At 35.2% G+C, this 15467-nt stretch overlaps 1 protein-coding gene across 26 annotated transcripts; it reads right to left on the bottom strand.

Annotated features, from left to right (window-relative positions):
• Positions 1 to 4851: 4851 nt before the first annotated feature.
• On the bottom strand, positions 4852 to 13727 carry LOC145010796 (uncharacterized). 26 transcript variants are annotated; one of them, XR_013663907.1, is made up of 18 exons: positions 11656 to 11811; positions 11266 to 11580; positions 10769 to 11170; positions 10392 to 10668; positions 9941 to 10149; positions 8422 to 8633; positions 8020 to 8279; positions 7377 to 7534; positions 6732 to 7123; positions 6609 to 6661; positions 6466 to 6544; positions 6113 to 6151; positions 5976 to 6025; positions 5641 to 5886; positions 5429 to 5515; positions 5233 to 5262; positions 5046 to 5117; positions 4852 to 4957 (listed from the first exon to the last, which is right to left on the bottom strand). XR_013663907.1 is itself a non-coding variant. In XM_078969337.1 (17 exons), the coding sequence occupies exons 11-17, from the start codon at positions 6619 to 6621 to the stop codon at positions 5099 to 5101; spliced, it is 678 nt and encodes a 225-aa protein (XP_078825463.1). In that variant the 5' UTR covers positions 6622 to 6661; positions 6732 to 7123; positions 7377 to 7534; positions 7825 to 7934; positions 8020 to 8279; positions 8422 to 8633; positions 9941 to 10149; positions 10392 to 10668; positions 10769 to 11170; positions 11266 to 11580; positions 11656 to 11811; the 3' UTR covers positions 4852 to 5098. The 26 variants fall into 26 exon arrangements, 13 of the variants coding, with proteins under 13 accessions (XP_078825463.1, XP_078825459.1, XP_078825468.1 ...); XR_013663911.1 differs by lacking the exons at positions 4852 to 4957; positions 5046 to 5117; positions 5233 to 5262; ... (1 more) ...; positions 6113 to 6151; positions 6609 to 6661 and adding exons at positions 11882 to 11977; positions 12063 to 12137; positions 12273 to 12453; ... (1 more) ...; positions 12847 to 13350; positions 13437 to 13727 and having other exon boundaries at positions 5824 to 5886; positions 11656 to 11814; XR_013663899.1 differs by having other exon boundaries at positions 5046 to 5262.
• Positions 13728 to 15467: the final 1740 nt, after the last annotated feature.

Raw genomic sequence — 15467 nt, 5'->3', positions numbered from 1 at the left:
TGATTAGGAAACCTCAAAGAATGTTAACCCAACTCTAGTCCATCAAGGTTATCATGCACATCCCTTGGGTCGCTAAGCATAAACTCCTGATTAGGAAACCCCAAAGCATGTTAACCCAACTCTAGTCCATCAAGGTTATCATGCACATCCCTGCATGTCTTTAAACTAAAACAAAAAAGTTAACATTCAATTGTGTGAAAACATAAAATATTGGGAGCATTAATTTCAACGATATAACCCTAAACCCTAAACCCTATGTTGGCTTCTTGTCCGGCACAACATTTTTTATCAGGAGCCGAAGCATTTTCGCCTGCATGTTTTTAAACTAAACAAAAAAGTTAATATCCAATTGTGTGAAAAGATAAAAGATAGAGAGTATTGGTTTCAACGATATAACCCTCAAAGCATGTTAACCCAACTCTAGTCCATCAAGGTTATCATGCACATCCCTTGCGTCATTAAGCATCAACTCTTGATCACGAAACATCAAAGCATGTTAACCTAACTCTAGTCCATCAAGGTTATCATGCACATCCCTTGGGTTGTTAAGCATCAAATCTTGATTAGGAAACCTCAAAGCATGTTTACCCAACTCTAGTCCATCAAGGTTATCATGCACATCCCTGCATATTTTTAAACTAAACAAAAAAGTTAATATTCAATTGTGTGAAAACATAAAATATTGGGAGCGTTGATTTCAACGATATAACCCTCAAAGCATGTTAACCCAACTCTAGTCCATCAAGGTTATCATGTACATCCCTTGGGTCGTTAAGCATCAACTCTTGATTAGGATACCTCAAAGCATGTTAACCTAACTCTATTCCATCAAGGTTATCATCTACATCCCTTGGCTCGTTAAGCATTAATTCTTGATTAGGAAATCTCAAAGCATGTTAACCCAACTCTAGTCCATCAAGGTTATCATGCACATCCCTTTGGTCGTTAAGCATAAACTCTTAATTAGGAAACCTCAAAGCATGTTAACCCAACTCTAGTCCATCAAGGTTATCATGCACATCCCTGCATGTCTTTAAACTAAAAAAAAAAGTTAATATTCAATTGTGTGAAAACATAAAATATTGGGAGCATTGATTTCAACGATATATCCTTAAAACCTAAACCCTAAACCCTATGTTAGCTTCTTGTCCGGCACAACATTTTTTATCCGGAGCCGAAGCATTTTCGCCTGCATGTTTTTAAACTAAACAAAAAAGTTAATATCCAATTGTGTGAAAAGATAAAAGATTGAGAGCATTGATTTCAACGATATAACCCTCAAAGCATGTTAACCCAACTCTAGTCCATCAAGGTTATCATGCACATTCCTTGCGTCGTTAAGCATCAACTCTTGATTAGGAAACCTTCTAAGCATTTTAACCCAACTCTAGTCCATCAAGGTTATCATGCACATCCCTGCATGTTTTTAAACTAAACAAAAAAGTTAATATCCAATTTTGTGAAAAGATAAAACATTGAGAGCATTGATTTCAACGATATAACCCTCAAAGCATGTTAACCCAACTCTAGTCCATCAAGGTTATCATGCACATCCCTTGGGTCGTTAAGCATCAACTCTTGATTAGGAAACCTCAAAGCATGTTAACCCAACTCTAGTCCATCAAGGTTATCATGCACATCCCTTGGGTCGTTAAGCATAAACTCTTGATTAGGAAACCTCAAAGCATGTTAACCCAACTCTAGTCAATCAAGGTTATCATGCACATCCCTGCATGTCTTTAAACTAAAACAAAAAAGTTAATATTTAATTGTGTGAAAATATAAAATACTGGGAGCATTGATTTCAACGATATTACCCTAAACCCGAAACCCTAAACCTAAACCCTAAACCCTATGTTGGCTTCTTGTCCGGCACAACATTTTTTATCCGGAGCCGAAGCATTTTCGCCTGCATGTTTTTAAACTAAACAAAAAAGTTAATATCCAATTGTGCGAAAAGATAAAAGATTGAGAGCATTGATTTCAACGAAATAACCCTCAAAGCATGTTAACCCAACGCTAGTCCATCAAGGTTATCATGCACATCCCTTGCGTCGTTAAGCATCAACTCTTGATTACGAAACCTCAAAGCATGTTAACCCAACTCTAGTCCATCAAGGTTATCATGCACATCCCTGCATGTTTTTAAACTAAACAAAAAAGTTAATATTCAATTATGTGAAAACATAAAATATTGGGAGCGTTGATTTCAACGATATAACCCTCAAAGCATGTTAACTCAACTCTAGTCCATCAAGGTTATCATGCACATCCCTTGGGTCGTTAAGCATCAACTTTTGATTAGGAAACCCCAAAGCATGTTAACCCAACTCTAGTCCATCAAGGTTATCATCTACATCCCTTGGGTCGTTAAGCATCAACTCTTGATTAGGAAATCTCAAAGCATGTTAACCCAACTCTAGTCCATCAAGGTTATCATGCACATCCCTTCGGTCGTTAAGCATAAACTCTTGATTAAAAACCTCAAAGCATGTTAACCCAACTCTAGTCCATCAAGGTTATCATGCACATTCCTTGGGTCGTTAAGCATAAACTCTTGATTAGGAAACGTCAAAGCATGTTAACCCAACTCTAGTCCATCAAGGTTATCATGCACATCCCTGCATGTCTTTAAACTAAAACAAAAAAGTTAATATTCAATTGTGTGAAAACATAAAATATTGGGAGCATTGATTTCAACGATATAACCCTAAACCCTAAACCCTAAACCTAAACCCTAAACCCTATGTTGGCTTCTTGTCCGGCACAACATTTTTTATCAGGAGCCGAAGCATTTTCGCCTACATGTTTTTAAACTAAACAAAAAAGTTAATATCCAATTGTGCGAAAAGATAAAAGATTGAGAGCATTGATTTTAACGAAATAACCCTCAAAGCATGTTAACCCAACTCTAGTACCTACTAGAAAAAAGGCCTTTTACGACGCTCATTGCGCGTCGTAAAACGCTCAGACGACGCACAAATGCGCTTCAAGGAAGGCCCTGTCATAACGAGAGATGATGCGCTTGTGTGCGTCGTTTATAGACGACGCGCATTTACGACGTGCATTTATGACACGCAATTACGACGCTCATTTACGACACGCAATGCGTATCAAGGAAGGCCCCGTCATAAAGGAAGACGACACACATTCGCGTGTCGTAACCTTACGACGCGCGTGTTAATGACACGCAATGCGTATCATTAAACCCGCTGTCAAGAAAGGCCGTGTCATAAATGAAGATGACACACATTTTTGCGTATCTTAATTGTAAATTTAATAAATATATATATATATATATATATATATATATATATATATATATATATATATATATATATATATTTACTAATTTTCAAATTAAATTTGCATTTCATGTCTCATAATACAAAATAAAATATCATATACAAAAAATACAATCCATTGCACAAAAGTTAATGTCATACAAATACTCATTCTAATATTAGACAAATGTAATACATAAAATGTGAAAGAGATGAAAGTCTTCAACAAATAACAGTTGAGCTAAAAAATACTTGTTGCCCACCTTCACAACATCTCAAGCTACTTTGCTTGTCACTATGCACGTCAACAAGACCTACAAATTTGAATAATGCAACCATTAGATTCACATAAACCAACAAATCCCAATATGTAAGCATGAAATTTATGCATCTATGTTAAAGGGGTAAAATGGTCATTTACAATTCATTCAGAGCAAAAAAAGAACAACTTTTTTCATTTACTACTTACTTCACCATACAGACCTCATTTATCTTAACAAATGCATCATACTGATTATGGCATCGTTAGATAAGTTAAGTGACTAAGTTAAGTAGGTAACTAATGAGACATAAAACCGATGAAATGACTAAAATACCCTTATAGTAAGCATCAGAAGAAGATTAAGTATGACTTTATAAATCGGACCAATATCAATACTTGAACATTGATCAAAAACTTACATGAGAGCAAATCCCATTTTCTCCACAACACCTCTGAGATTTTTCACCATTTTCAAGCTCAATTGGATAGTGTTTCAAGGATCCCGAGCCTCCTACTTTTTGCTCAAAGTTTCCAAGATTCTTAGCAAATGTTGGACCAAAAATGAAAGAAAAAAATGGTTTTCTGAATATATACTTCAATTACTAAGAAAATAGTAAGTCAAAAAACTACAAATGTTCAAAATAAGATGCTAGTAAAGCTTTGCCATAATGGTAAGATGTTATGATATACAGAGCAAATGTAAAATTCAATAAGATGCACATAATAATATTCTTATGATCTTATAAGATTTCCAAATAAGATACTAGTAAAGCTTTTGCACAATGATATAAGATGTCATGACATACAGATCGACACTACTAGAAAACAGCCTTTTACGACGCTCATTGCGCGTCGTAAAAGGCTCAGACGACGCGCAAATGCGCGTCAAGGAAGGCCCTGTCATAAAGAGAGACGACGCGCTTTTGCGTGTCGTCTATAGACGACGCGCATTTACGACGCTCATTTACGACGCGCAATTACGACGCGTGTTTACGACACGCAATGCGTATCAAGGAAGGCCCTATCATAAAGGAAGACGGCATGCATTCGCGTGTTGTAACCTTACGACGCGCATGTTAAATAAACGCAATGCGTATCAAAAAAGCCCCTTTCAAGAAAGGCCATGTCATAAATGAAGATGACACACATTTTTGCGTATCATAATTTGAAATGTTTAAAAAAAATTATTTATAGATTTACTTATTTTCAAATTAAATTTGTATTTAATGTTTCATAATTGAAAATAAAATATCATATACAAAAAATAGAATCCATTGCATAAATTTAATGTCATACAAATAATCGTTCCATAGAAAGATAAAACAAATCAATAGAAGTTCTAACAAAAATTTACAAACAAATTAGATACAAAAAATACAATCCATTGCCCCTTCGCTTATTCAAGATCAACCTGCAAGTAGCTAACTAATCTGTACAAATTCACCCTTGTTTCTAATCATTTTCTTAAATACTTTACAAACATAATTCATCCATACTACCTGAACTATAGTTGCAGCCTTGTTTCTTCTACTTCTGAACTCATCTCTTGCAATCATTGCTCTAAGCCTAGTCTGAATAGATACAACAACTCCTTGTCAATTATGTGAAAAATACAACCAGAGAGTGGCCTACCTTCATAATAGCAACAACTAACGAGGCAGGAATGAAAGAGAAGGCAATACTCACAATAATAGCTGCAATGAATGTATCTAGGTCCTACAAGATCATACAAATCACTATTTAAATACACACTACATATAAAGGTGTCAATATTCTGATTGTTACTAGAACCTACCAACAAACTCTATATGCATGTGGAATAGCAGGTCCAAAAAAATCTATATGCAATAAGCTAATCAGGTTTTAAAAGTGATAAAAATACCTAGGTAGTGTATGCATAGTTCATCAGTAGTTTCAAGGATCAACTGTTCACAGAAGCAATTTGAATTGCTTGATATATGGTCAATGGCTGGAAATAAAACCAAAATAGTAAAATTTTATGGCTTAAATGAGAAAAACACAAAAATATGAGTATGTAACCATATACACTAAATCTAATACAAACATTCTATGAAGTATATGAAACTACATTACCTAGTGAAGTCAGATAAAAAAGGAACGTGCTGCTGATGGCTATGACTTTGCATACTTCATATAAATTTGGATCAAGCTGATCCAAATTGATGGGGGTATTAGAGTGGACTGTTGTGGGTTTAAGAAACTGATGAGACTCTGTTTTAGCTGCTGGTGCGGGCCCACCCCAAAAGGGAAAAGTAACCGGTATGAACTCATAATAAGCTGGAAACATGGCAGCAGCAGCAACAGGGTACCACTTGAATTCTACCAAAAAATTACAATTTTGCCCGAAATCAAACGCTAAAAAAGAATGGTGGGCCTTTGAGGGTGTAGAATATTGATGGTTTTTTTACCTTCGTTCCCACATAAAATGTTACAAGCAAGCCAAAAAGAGTGGGTAGTCCTAGAAAAAGAAAACAAAATTTGATTTTATCAACTCCGGAGTAGATATGTGCAAAAATTTGGGGAAAACAGAAATAGAAATAGAAACCTTCTGTCTGAAGAAATATAGATTTTCGCTAACTTATGCCTGATGGTCCGATGACAAAGCCCACAAGGTTAGCCACGTGCCAAATAGATATAAGGGAAAAATGGTCATTTTCAAATTCTTTTAAACTAAACCAGCATATCCGTGGAAATTGGTCCGATGACAAAGCCCACAATTTTACTTTTTTTCGGTTTTGATTATATATATTATTTAAATTAATTAATGAGTGGAATGATATTAATGCAGGACGCTGAGAAGCAGGGAGGCAGCAAGAAAAGCGATTAAAAGGGTAACTTTTTTGTGAATAAAAATGAGAGTAGTGAGTTAAGAAGTAAGATGCGTAGGTAGGTAGGTACCTGTGAAGATGTAATAATTGTGATGCCCATGTCACGTGCAAGCCGATAAAGGTGCTCTTCAACGTCCACACTTGTAGCACTGAAACAAACATGATATGGCATTAATTCAAATTCTTGATAAACATGAGGATAGCTTAGCTTACTTGGTTCATTCATCTAGGACACCAAACCGAGGCTTCTGAAAGAATAAGTGAGCCTTGAAAAAAAAAAAGAATACAATAGCCGTAGTAATTGATACATATGATAATGATGTGGTGGAAGCTCACCATGCCTAATCTTTGTTGTTCACCAATAGACAAGATGTCTTCCCAGTTCTGACTAGCATCCCACCTCCTTTCTCTTTAAAAAAGGTACAACAATTTCACATTCTCTAGAATCCTTTTTAAATGCATATCCAGAATATTTTCATCAGCAACACCAGCGATCCAGATCAAACATTCATGGACTTCATCCAAAAATTCATGGCATTCATGACCTTCATCTTGATCAAAAACTCCATTCATACACTTAATCCATAACTTATTTAGGGTTTTGAATATTGACAGGATGAGAATGATTGATCAAAAACTCCATCATACCCTTTATCCAGCCTTTTGTCATCAACAGAAGAGACGATCAAAATTTTATGGTTTGGATCCCATTCAACTTGGAAGATCTCCTACATGTCAACCACAACCATGTTTTCATGTTCTTTTATTTTAACTATTGCAAAAATGACTTTATGAATTACATTATTGGTTAATACCCATGAACTGCAATAGATGAAATATATTTAGGCTGGAAAAACAATAAAATAGGTGCTGACATTGGCATTACATCGAACACTTGGCGGACATAATACAAATGACCATCTTACACTGTGTGTTTAAAAAAAGACAATCTATACATAACAAAACAATTGAATGACTAACCTTCTGTCATTGTTGGGATGATAATGCCTTTCAATGCTTTATCTGATTGTATTACTTATTAGAATATATTAAGTTGATTTAACCCCAATTGACTTTACTATACCCCATCTAATGCTCTATCTGATTGTGTTAAGCCATCAGATTAATACATACAACACCTATAACCAAAACATAACCCCAATTATTAGAAAATAGATCAACATTTTCATATGGGTATTGATATGCATTAAAATAAAATGTTTCATAATTGAATATTTCAAAAAAAAATAAACACATGCAAATGTAATATAAAAAACATAGAAAGCACTTAGTTTAAGACCAATATTATGACCAAAATTCTTTACTTCTTCAGTATCACCATTTCTTCCAATCCAGTTTTATACATTAGTTCACAAAACCATAATTTTTGTATACTCATTGACTGATTGACCAAAGTCAAATTGCTTACATTTTGTCAATGTTGCATATGATTTTTATTGCCACTTCTCCTAGATCAGTGGCTCTGGATTTTAGATCTTTTTCACGACTAACTGTTGAAAAAAACACATTTACCATGTGCTGCTAGAAATTCATATCGGTTATCAAGTACATCTCCAAAGCAGTAGCATATATGTGAAAAGGGAAAATGAGGAAATCAAATTACCTGATAATCTTTCCAAGTGGAATAAATAGTTGTGGATCCCTTTCTCTCTCCTATTCCATCAAATGCATCTTTACACCAATGCCATCATTCCTTCTAACTTCAGTCCTGGAGGTGCAAATAGGCCTATCCAATAGCCAATGCTCTCTCAAGCATTTCATCGAACACATGTAGTGCGCTTCTCAAATCCCTTTCTTTCTAGAACACTTATCAAATAACCATAACAAAACACCTCCAGCAACCATCACAAGATTACAAAGCTTCTGAAAGAGAAACCGAAGATTGAGAATTCTAAATCTCAATCTAAAATCAAAATCATAGGAAGAAATCTGAAATCATAAAATCAAATGGGAACAAATGTGTGAAAAAGAAATCTAAAGAGGAGAAACTGAATATTAGCATTACCATAATCAAAAGAGAAACCGAAGGAAGCCACAAATTCTCTCAGTCCCTCCTCCGATTTCTAGAAACCGGTGCATCGTCGTCTGAAACAACTTCTGAATCAATTAGCTTAGGATACCCTTCAATAGTTCCACAGATTTTCTTATGTGCTCGCCTATGTTTAGAACTAGGGTGTGACTTTTGAAACGACCATCCACATCTATGGAAAATATGCCCTGCAAAATCGAAGTAAAATAGCAAACCACCATTAAAATATGTCATTTTCGTAACAGTAATTGAATTCAAAATAAGAAATATAATAACTATTTCATAAATTAACGAAGAGAAAGCCTGAAGAGGTGGTGATTTTGCTCTGATCTTGGGTATCCATGTTTGTATAAAGATCAAAACACAAAAAGGGTTTTGTAGAAGATGAGGAAATGAGGGGAGACTTATTTGAAGAAGATTGGAGAATGTAAGAAGCAAAGTGAAGAAAAAACGATTTTTGAGAAAGCCTTTATAAGGAGTGATATCACCGTCTCTCACCTCCACCAATAAGCTCCATCTCTCTTCGGACCAAGCCATCGGAAAAATCACCTCCACTCAAGCTAGTTTTATGTGTGTGGTGGTTGAATCGGAGAAATTCTCATCTTCGGAGGAAGAGGAGGACTTGGAGTTGAGTTTTTTTTTTTGTGTGTGTGTGTGTGTGTGTGTGGGGGGGGGGGGGGGGGGGGGGGTGATTTGTTGAAGAAGATTAATAGGAGAGTATTAGTAGGAGATAAGGTGTTGGTAGGTTCGATCGATTCAATAGATCGAGGAGGAATGATCAAAAATTTGTCCCAAGTCTATTAGGGTTCTTGGTAGTTCTTCGAGAAGGAAGATGCATCGCAGCAGTCTGAGGCTAGAAGAGACAACGAGGATTGGAGGCAGTGGATGTGGGTGAGGGGTGGAGACGAGGGAGAAGAAGGCGGGGTTTAAAAAATTTGGGGATTTCATTTTCCCTCTAAGGAGACGCGCGTTTCTTAAAAAAAATATAAAACGACATTCATAGAGGACGCACATTTTAGATAAAGTGCCCTCCGTGTTTTTTTAATTTTTTACATGAGACATTAATTTAAGGGCACGCAATAATGCGTGACGTAAATCCTTAAACTTTTTGAAGAGATGACACTTTGTTAATGTCACTCTCTTTTACATAACATAAATCAATGAGTGTCATGGTTTGCGCGTCGTAAAAGGGTCTTTTTCTTGTAGTGCGAATTTCAAGATTCAATAAAATGCAGAAAATAATATGTTTTAGGGTAAATTATAAAAAAATGGTCCCTGAGCTTTCTGATTTTCCCATTTTTAGATCAAAATTGAAACATTTGTCAGCTTTTGTTCTTATTTTTGTTCCAATTACAGATTCTTTTCTCTTTCCAATTCATATTTGTGTTTCCATTCTATAGCCTCAGGTTGAGCAGCAGCTTTAGCTTCTGCTGCTTCTCTTAAAACCTTGCCAACTGCTTATGAGTGACATAAACCACAAGGATCAGACACGAACCTTATTATTAACAAAAGCATCCTACTTTTATTTCACCCAAATGAAGCAATCATACTTCTCATGGCTATCGAAAACTCCACAAGTTGATCTTCAATCCCATCAACAAGTGGAAGTGGTTAATCATCAATTTCTTTTACAACTTTCTCTAAGTTTCCAAGAGGAAGGAAATCATTTACACCATTCTCATGTACAAGATTATGTGCATTCACCTGTTCAAAATTGAATGAAAATTCGAAAGAGAGTAAGTATAAAATAGAGAAAAGGGCTCTACAAATGTTAAAAGGCAACACATATACTTGAGCCTATCATAGCATTCCATAAATATTCAGCCATATTTTGAACTTAATGCTTCAAGACATATTATTGAAACATTCAGCCATCTTTTGAACTTAATACTCAAATTCTATTTATAGCATTTCCTGTTAATAAAGAATTTGAAACTTGGCAGTACCTTTTTGTGGTTATTGTGGGATTTCTTACCTATACCCATCTTGTAAGGTCTATAACACAGGGCCAATAACCAATTCAAACTTTTCCTTTGTTAAAACTACACAAACTACATCACCTAAAGCAACAATATGTAAAGAATCAACGTATTCACCAAGAAGTGTCCATTCTCCAAAATACCCCCCTTCACTGAACATTGCTATGTCATAACCACAGCATGAGAAGCACCATCTGTCATAACCACACAAATATTTTCAACTGGGAATCCAATCAAAAAACCCCTGCACATATACAATTAAAAGAAGTTGAGTTTTTTTTATAAAAAGATATAAAGGTAATAAAACAAACAGAAGTATGATTAATAATAATAAGAACACTTACGAATTGGCAGCTTCCATGAAACATTTCTCAATGTGAGGGATAAAATTGGAGGGTATAGCCTGTCCTATTATCATGTTCTCAAATTCAAATTTCGTCTCTGATTCAGCTGGCAGTGGCTTTATATACCTATCATTTTTTTAAAGCAAAATATTAAGAAAAAACAGATCTGGATTGTATAATCAATTGACCTGAGAAATTACCAACATGAAACCATTAAAACTGAAGAGAAATTTGATAGAAAAAAGTATAGTTGAGTATCAAGAATTCAAGATTATGTCCCCTTGAAATGTTGGTGCTTTTAAGCAAATCAGGAAGCATATCAGAGTTACTGTGATAAAGTAACTTGTCAACAACAGATAGACACCCATAACAGATATATAAATCCACCCCAGAATCAACAACCTGTTCAGAAATGAGAAGAAAAGAAAGGGTATATCATGGAAATTGTAAAAGTTAGCAAGAAATCAGTACAACATGATTGACAAATGATAACCAACCTGGATCAAGACATGTAATAAATCATTCCCAAATTTCTCTACAAGATCAGGATGTGTCACCAAGAAAGCTTCTTTTTCTGCAGCTAATGGAACTTCTTGATTTCTGGATACAACGGGTAGAAGTTGAATCAACAACTTCAAAACTTCATGCATTTGATTATAATGTCCATCAATTGTTCGAGGGGAAGGGACTCCATGTGAAAGGTCATATATTGAAAAGATCTCTTTCAAAATTCTACATATATTAAGATCAAAAAGTGTCTTCACAGCCACCATAGAACCAGAAGTAAGTTTAACAAGTAGTCCAATTAAACCCTACATAAAAATACACAAGAGTTCTTAAAAAAGATTGGAAAAAAAATTGCTAAAAATAGAAGAAGATGGACATACGGTATGAACAGAATAAGATAGAGTGGTATGGTTGATCAGGTCTATAAGATATGCCACTTGATGAATCAATCCATGTTTAGAAAGTTCATCAAGCATTTCACTGGATTCTTGTACTCTTTCTACTATTTTAATTAAGCATGTAACAACATGTTCAACAAGCTGCAATCGCAAGAATATGCCAGTAAAGTACAAATGATTATAAGAAAGACCATAATTATATTTATACCTGATTGTCTTAGCTGCAATCACAAGAATCAGAAGATGTTGAAATCAATGAGGTTTTTGAAGCTTCTAGAGCGATCTGCCTTAGCTGGCGTAAAGCCTGCACATATTCAATTTTTTATTAATTAAGTAAAATGACATAAGGGTATATTTGGAAACGTTATGGATTTAAAATGTTGTATTACCATCATTGTTGTTTTTTTGAGTGAGAACAGTTGGAGATCATATAAAGGACGCAAGACTTTAGGTACCCTCCATGCCTAATGAATGATATAATAAAGTAATTTAGAATATAAATGGAGTTTAAATATGAATATATTTGAATCTAGATATAGTATATAGTAAAATGACATAATGATATAATAAAGTAATTTAGAATATAAATGGTTGCTTACCTCTACATTAACTTTGTCAAAAAGCTCAAGCTTAAGATCATACTCATGCTGACCAGCTGAAGCAGATAACGTAAAAACACCTTCAGGAGCAAGATTCACTTTTTCATCTTTTGTATCCGCCAATAAAACTGTGATATAAAATTTATCCTCTCTCTGAGCCCACTTAATTTCTGGATGACGACTACAAAGCTCAATATATTTTTGAATTTATTAGGATACACCAATCATTGAACAAAGCACAAGCAAGCATAAATATGTAAAACTAATAAATCAACTGTTTTCTAATTCCCACCATTGCAACACAAAGAACCCAATTCTTGTGCCCTGAATAGATATGTAAAAATATAACAATTTGTTTGGCTTTTGTGATTATGAAGTTATGATAACAACCATCATATTCACTACAGGGAACTTGGCTTCAGTGAAACTGTATACCACTTACGATTGTGAGCTGAAAGAGCAGAATCTGTAACTGCAAATTGAGTAGAAAGAATAACAGATATTTTATGAATCAAAATTGTGTTTACAAAAGACAGAAGCAGTATAAGAAGAAGAAATCAGAATAAAATTGTACCTAAGTGTTAAAGAGTGAGCCAGTGACCGGAGAAACCGCCTGAAGGGGCTACCAACGCTGTGAGATGATAGAATCGACAGATGACGTGATTCTCTCATCTGTATGAACTCAAAAAGAAACAAACGTTACCTCTGTTTTACATTTTCCAAACCAAACATTGTGGATTCGTCATTGGATCAATCGAAGTGCACATACACAACATTTATGAAAAAACCCTAAGTCGTCGGTGTCCTAGTCGATAACTTGTACCAAAAAACCCTAAATCTCTATGAGAGAGGAGTGAGGCCTGAATCACTTTCATTGAGATGGGATATCTTGAAGCAGAGATGTATAGCAGTCTGATAGGGTGGGGATTCTATTGTTCGTGTTTTTCTTGTTGTCAGCTATCTGCGTCTACTGATTCTTGGTGACCGGCAAAGGAGGTGACATCGAGGGTGGATGGCCGGTGGGTTTTGATCGGAGTTGACAGAGAACAGCGGGTACAGACCTAAAACTGAAACCTAGCTAGTAGCATCAAGGCGAGTATCAAACCGAGAAGGAGAAATTAGGTATGAAATCTTCACACATAGACAAGAACATAAAACCCTTACACTAGGTAATCGATGTAGAATTATGGTTTGATCAACATCCGAGTAGATTACAATAACTACATTCTATAAAACAATCAGAAATTGGGGGATTATAAGGAAAAAGAAACTCCTCAATTGAGTTGTAACACTCGAGTAGCTGTGAAACCATTTAATCCGAACAAAATTATGTTAATTACACAATTGTCTCTCAGGTGGGTGTTTGAAACCATTAGGCAAGATATCGTCGTCGGCCCCCTTTCGGCAACTGTACAACCCATCGATAGCATAACTAAATAAAATTATAGGATTGGTGATGATATTAGGGTTTTTTTTGGGTATTAGAGTGATATATATATATATATATATATATATATATATATATATATATATATATATATATATATATATATATATATATATATATATATATATAAAGAGAGAGAGAGAAAGAAAGAAACAGAGAGAGGGAGAGAGAGATAGAGATGGAGATAGATAGATAGAGAGAGATAGAAAAGAAAGATGGAAATAAGGAAGAGGATAACAATGGCGGCCTTTCAAACTTTTGGCATTTTCGTTTCCCCCCACTGCAAAAGAAGAGAGCGCGCCTTTCAATAAAAAAATATAAAGCGGCATTCCTAGACGACACCCATTTTTAAATCGGTGCCCTCCGTGTTTTTAATTTTTTTTGTTGGACAATAATTTTAGGGCACCACAAAAGCGTGTCTTCTATCCTTCAAATTTTAGAAGATATGACATTATTTTTAGGGCATATGCTTTTGCGTATCGTAAATCACCGCATGTCATCGTTTGCACGTCATTAAAGGGCTGTTTTCTAGTAGTGAGTCCATCAAGGTTATCATGCACATCCCTTGCGTCGTTAAGCATCAACTCTTGATTACGAAACCTCAAAGCATTTTAACCCAACTCTAGTCCATCAAGCTTACCATGCACATCCCTTGGGTCGTTAAGCATCAACTCTTGATTAGGAAACCTCAAAGCATGTTAACCCAACTCTAGTCCATCAAGGTTATCATGCACATCCCTGCATGTTTTTAAACTAAAACAAAAAAGTTAATATTCAATTGTGTGAAAACATAAAATACTGGGAGCATTGATTTCAACGATATAACTCTAAACCCAAAACCCTATACCTAAACCCTAAACCCTATGTTGGGTTCTTGTCCGGCACAACATTTTTTATCCGGAGCCGAAGCATTTTTGCCTGCATGTTTTTAAACTAAACAAAAAAGTTAATATCCAATTGTGCGAAAAGATAAAAGATTGAGAGCATTGATTTTAACGAAATAACCTTCAAAGCATGTTAACCCAACTCTAGTCCATCAAGGTTATCATGCACATCCCTTGCGTCGTTAACCATCAACTCTTGATTACGAAACCTCAAAGCATGTTAACCCAACTCTAGTCCATCAAGGTTATCATGCACATCCCTTGGGTTGTTAAGCATCAAATCTTGATTAGGAAACCTCAAAGCATGTTAACCCAACTCTAGTCCATCAAGGTTATCATGCACATCCCTGCATGTTTTTAAACTAAACAAAAAAGTTAATATTCAATTATGTGAAAACATAAGATATTGGGAGCGTTGATTTCAACGATATAACCCTCAAAGCATGTTAACCCAACTCTAGTCCAACAAGGTTATCATGCACATCCCTTGGGTCGTTAAGAATCAACTTTTGATTAGGAAACCTCAAAGCATGTTACCTTACCTCTAGTCCATCAAGGTTATCATCTACATCCCTTGGGCCGTTAAGCATCAACTCTTGATTAGGAAATCTCAAAGCATGTTAACCCAACTCTAGCCCATCAAGGTTATCATGCACATCCCTTGGGTCGTTAAGCATAAACTCTTGATTAGGAAACCTCAAAGCATGTTAACCCAACTCCACTCCATCAAGGTTATCATGCACATCCTTGCATGTCTTTAAACTAAAACAAAAAAGTTAATATTCAATTTTGTGAAAACATAAAATATTGGGAGCATTGATTTCAACAATATAACCCTAAACCCTAAACCCTAAACCTAAACCC

The sequence above is a fragment of the Lactuca saligna genome, chromosome 8 (assembly GCF_052625555.1).
Source record: "Lactuca saligna cultivar CGN05327 chromosome 8, ASM5262555v1, whole genome shotgun sequence".
In the NCBI taxonomy this organism is placed as follows: domain Eukaryota; kingdom Viridiplantae; phylum Streptophyta; class Magnoliopsida; order Asterales; family Asteraceae; genus Lactuca; species Lactuca saligna.
The sequence above is the reverse complement of the archived record's forward strand: the minus strand, read 5'-3'. Positions and strand labels throughout refer to the sequence as shown.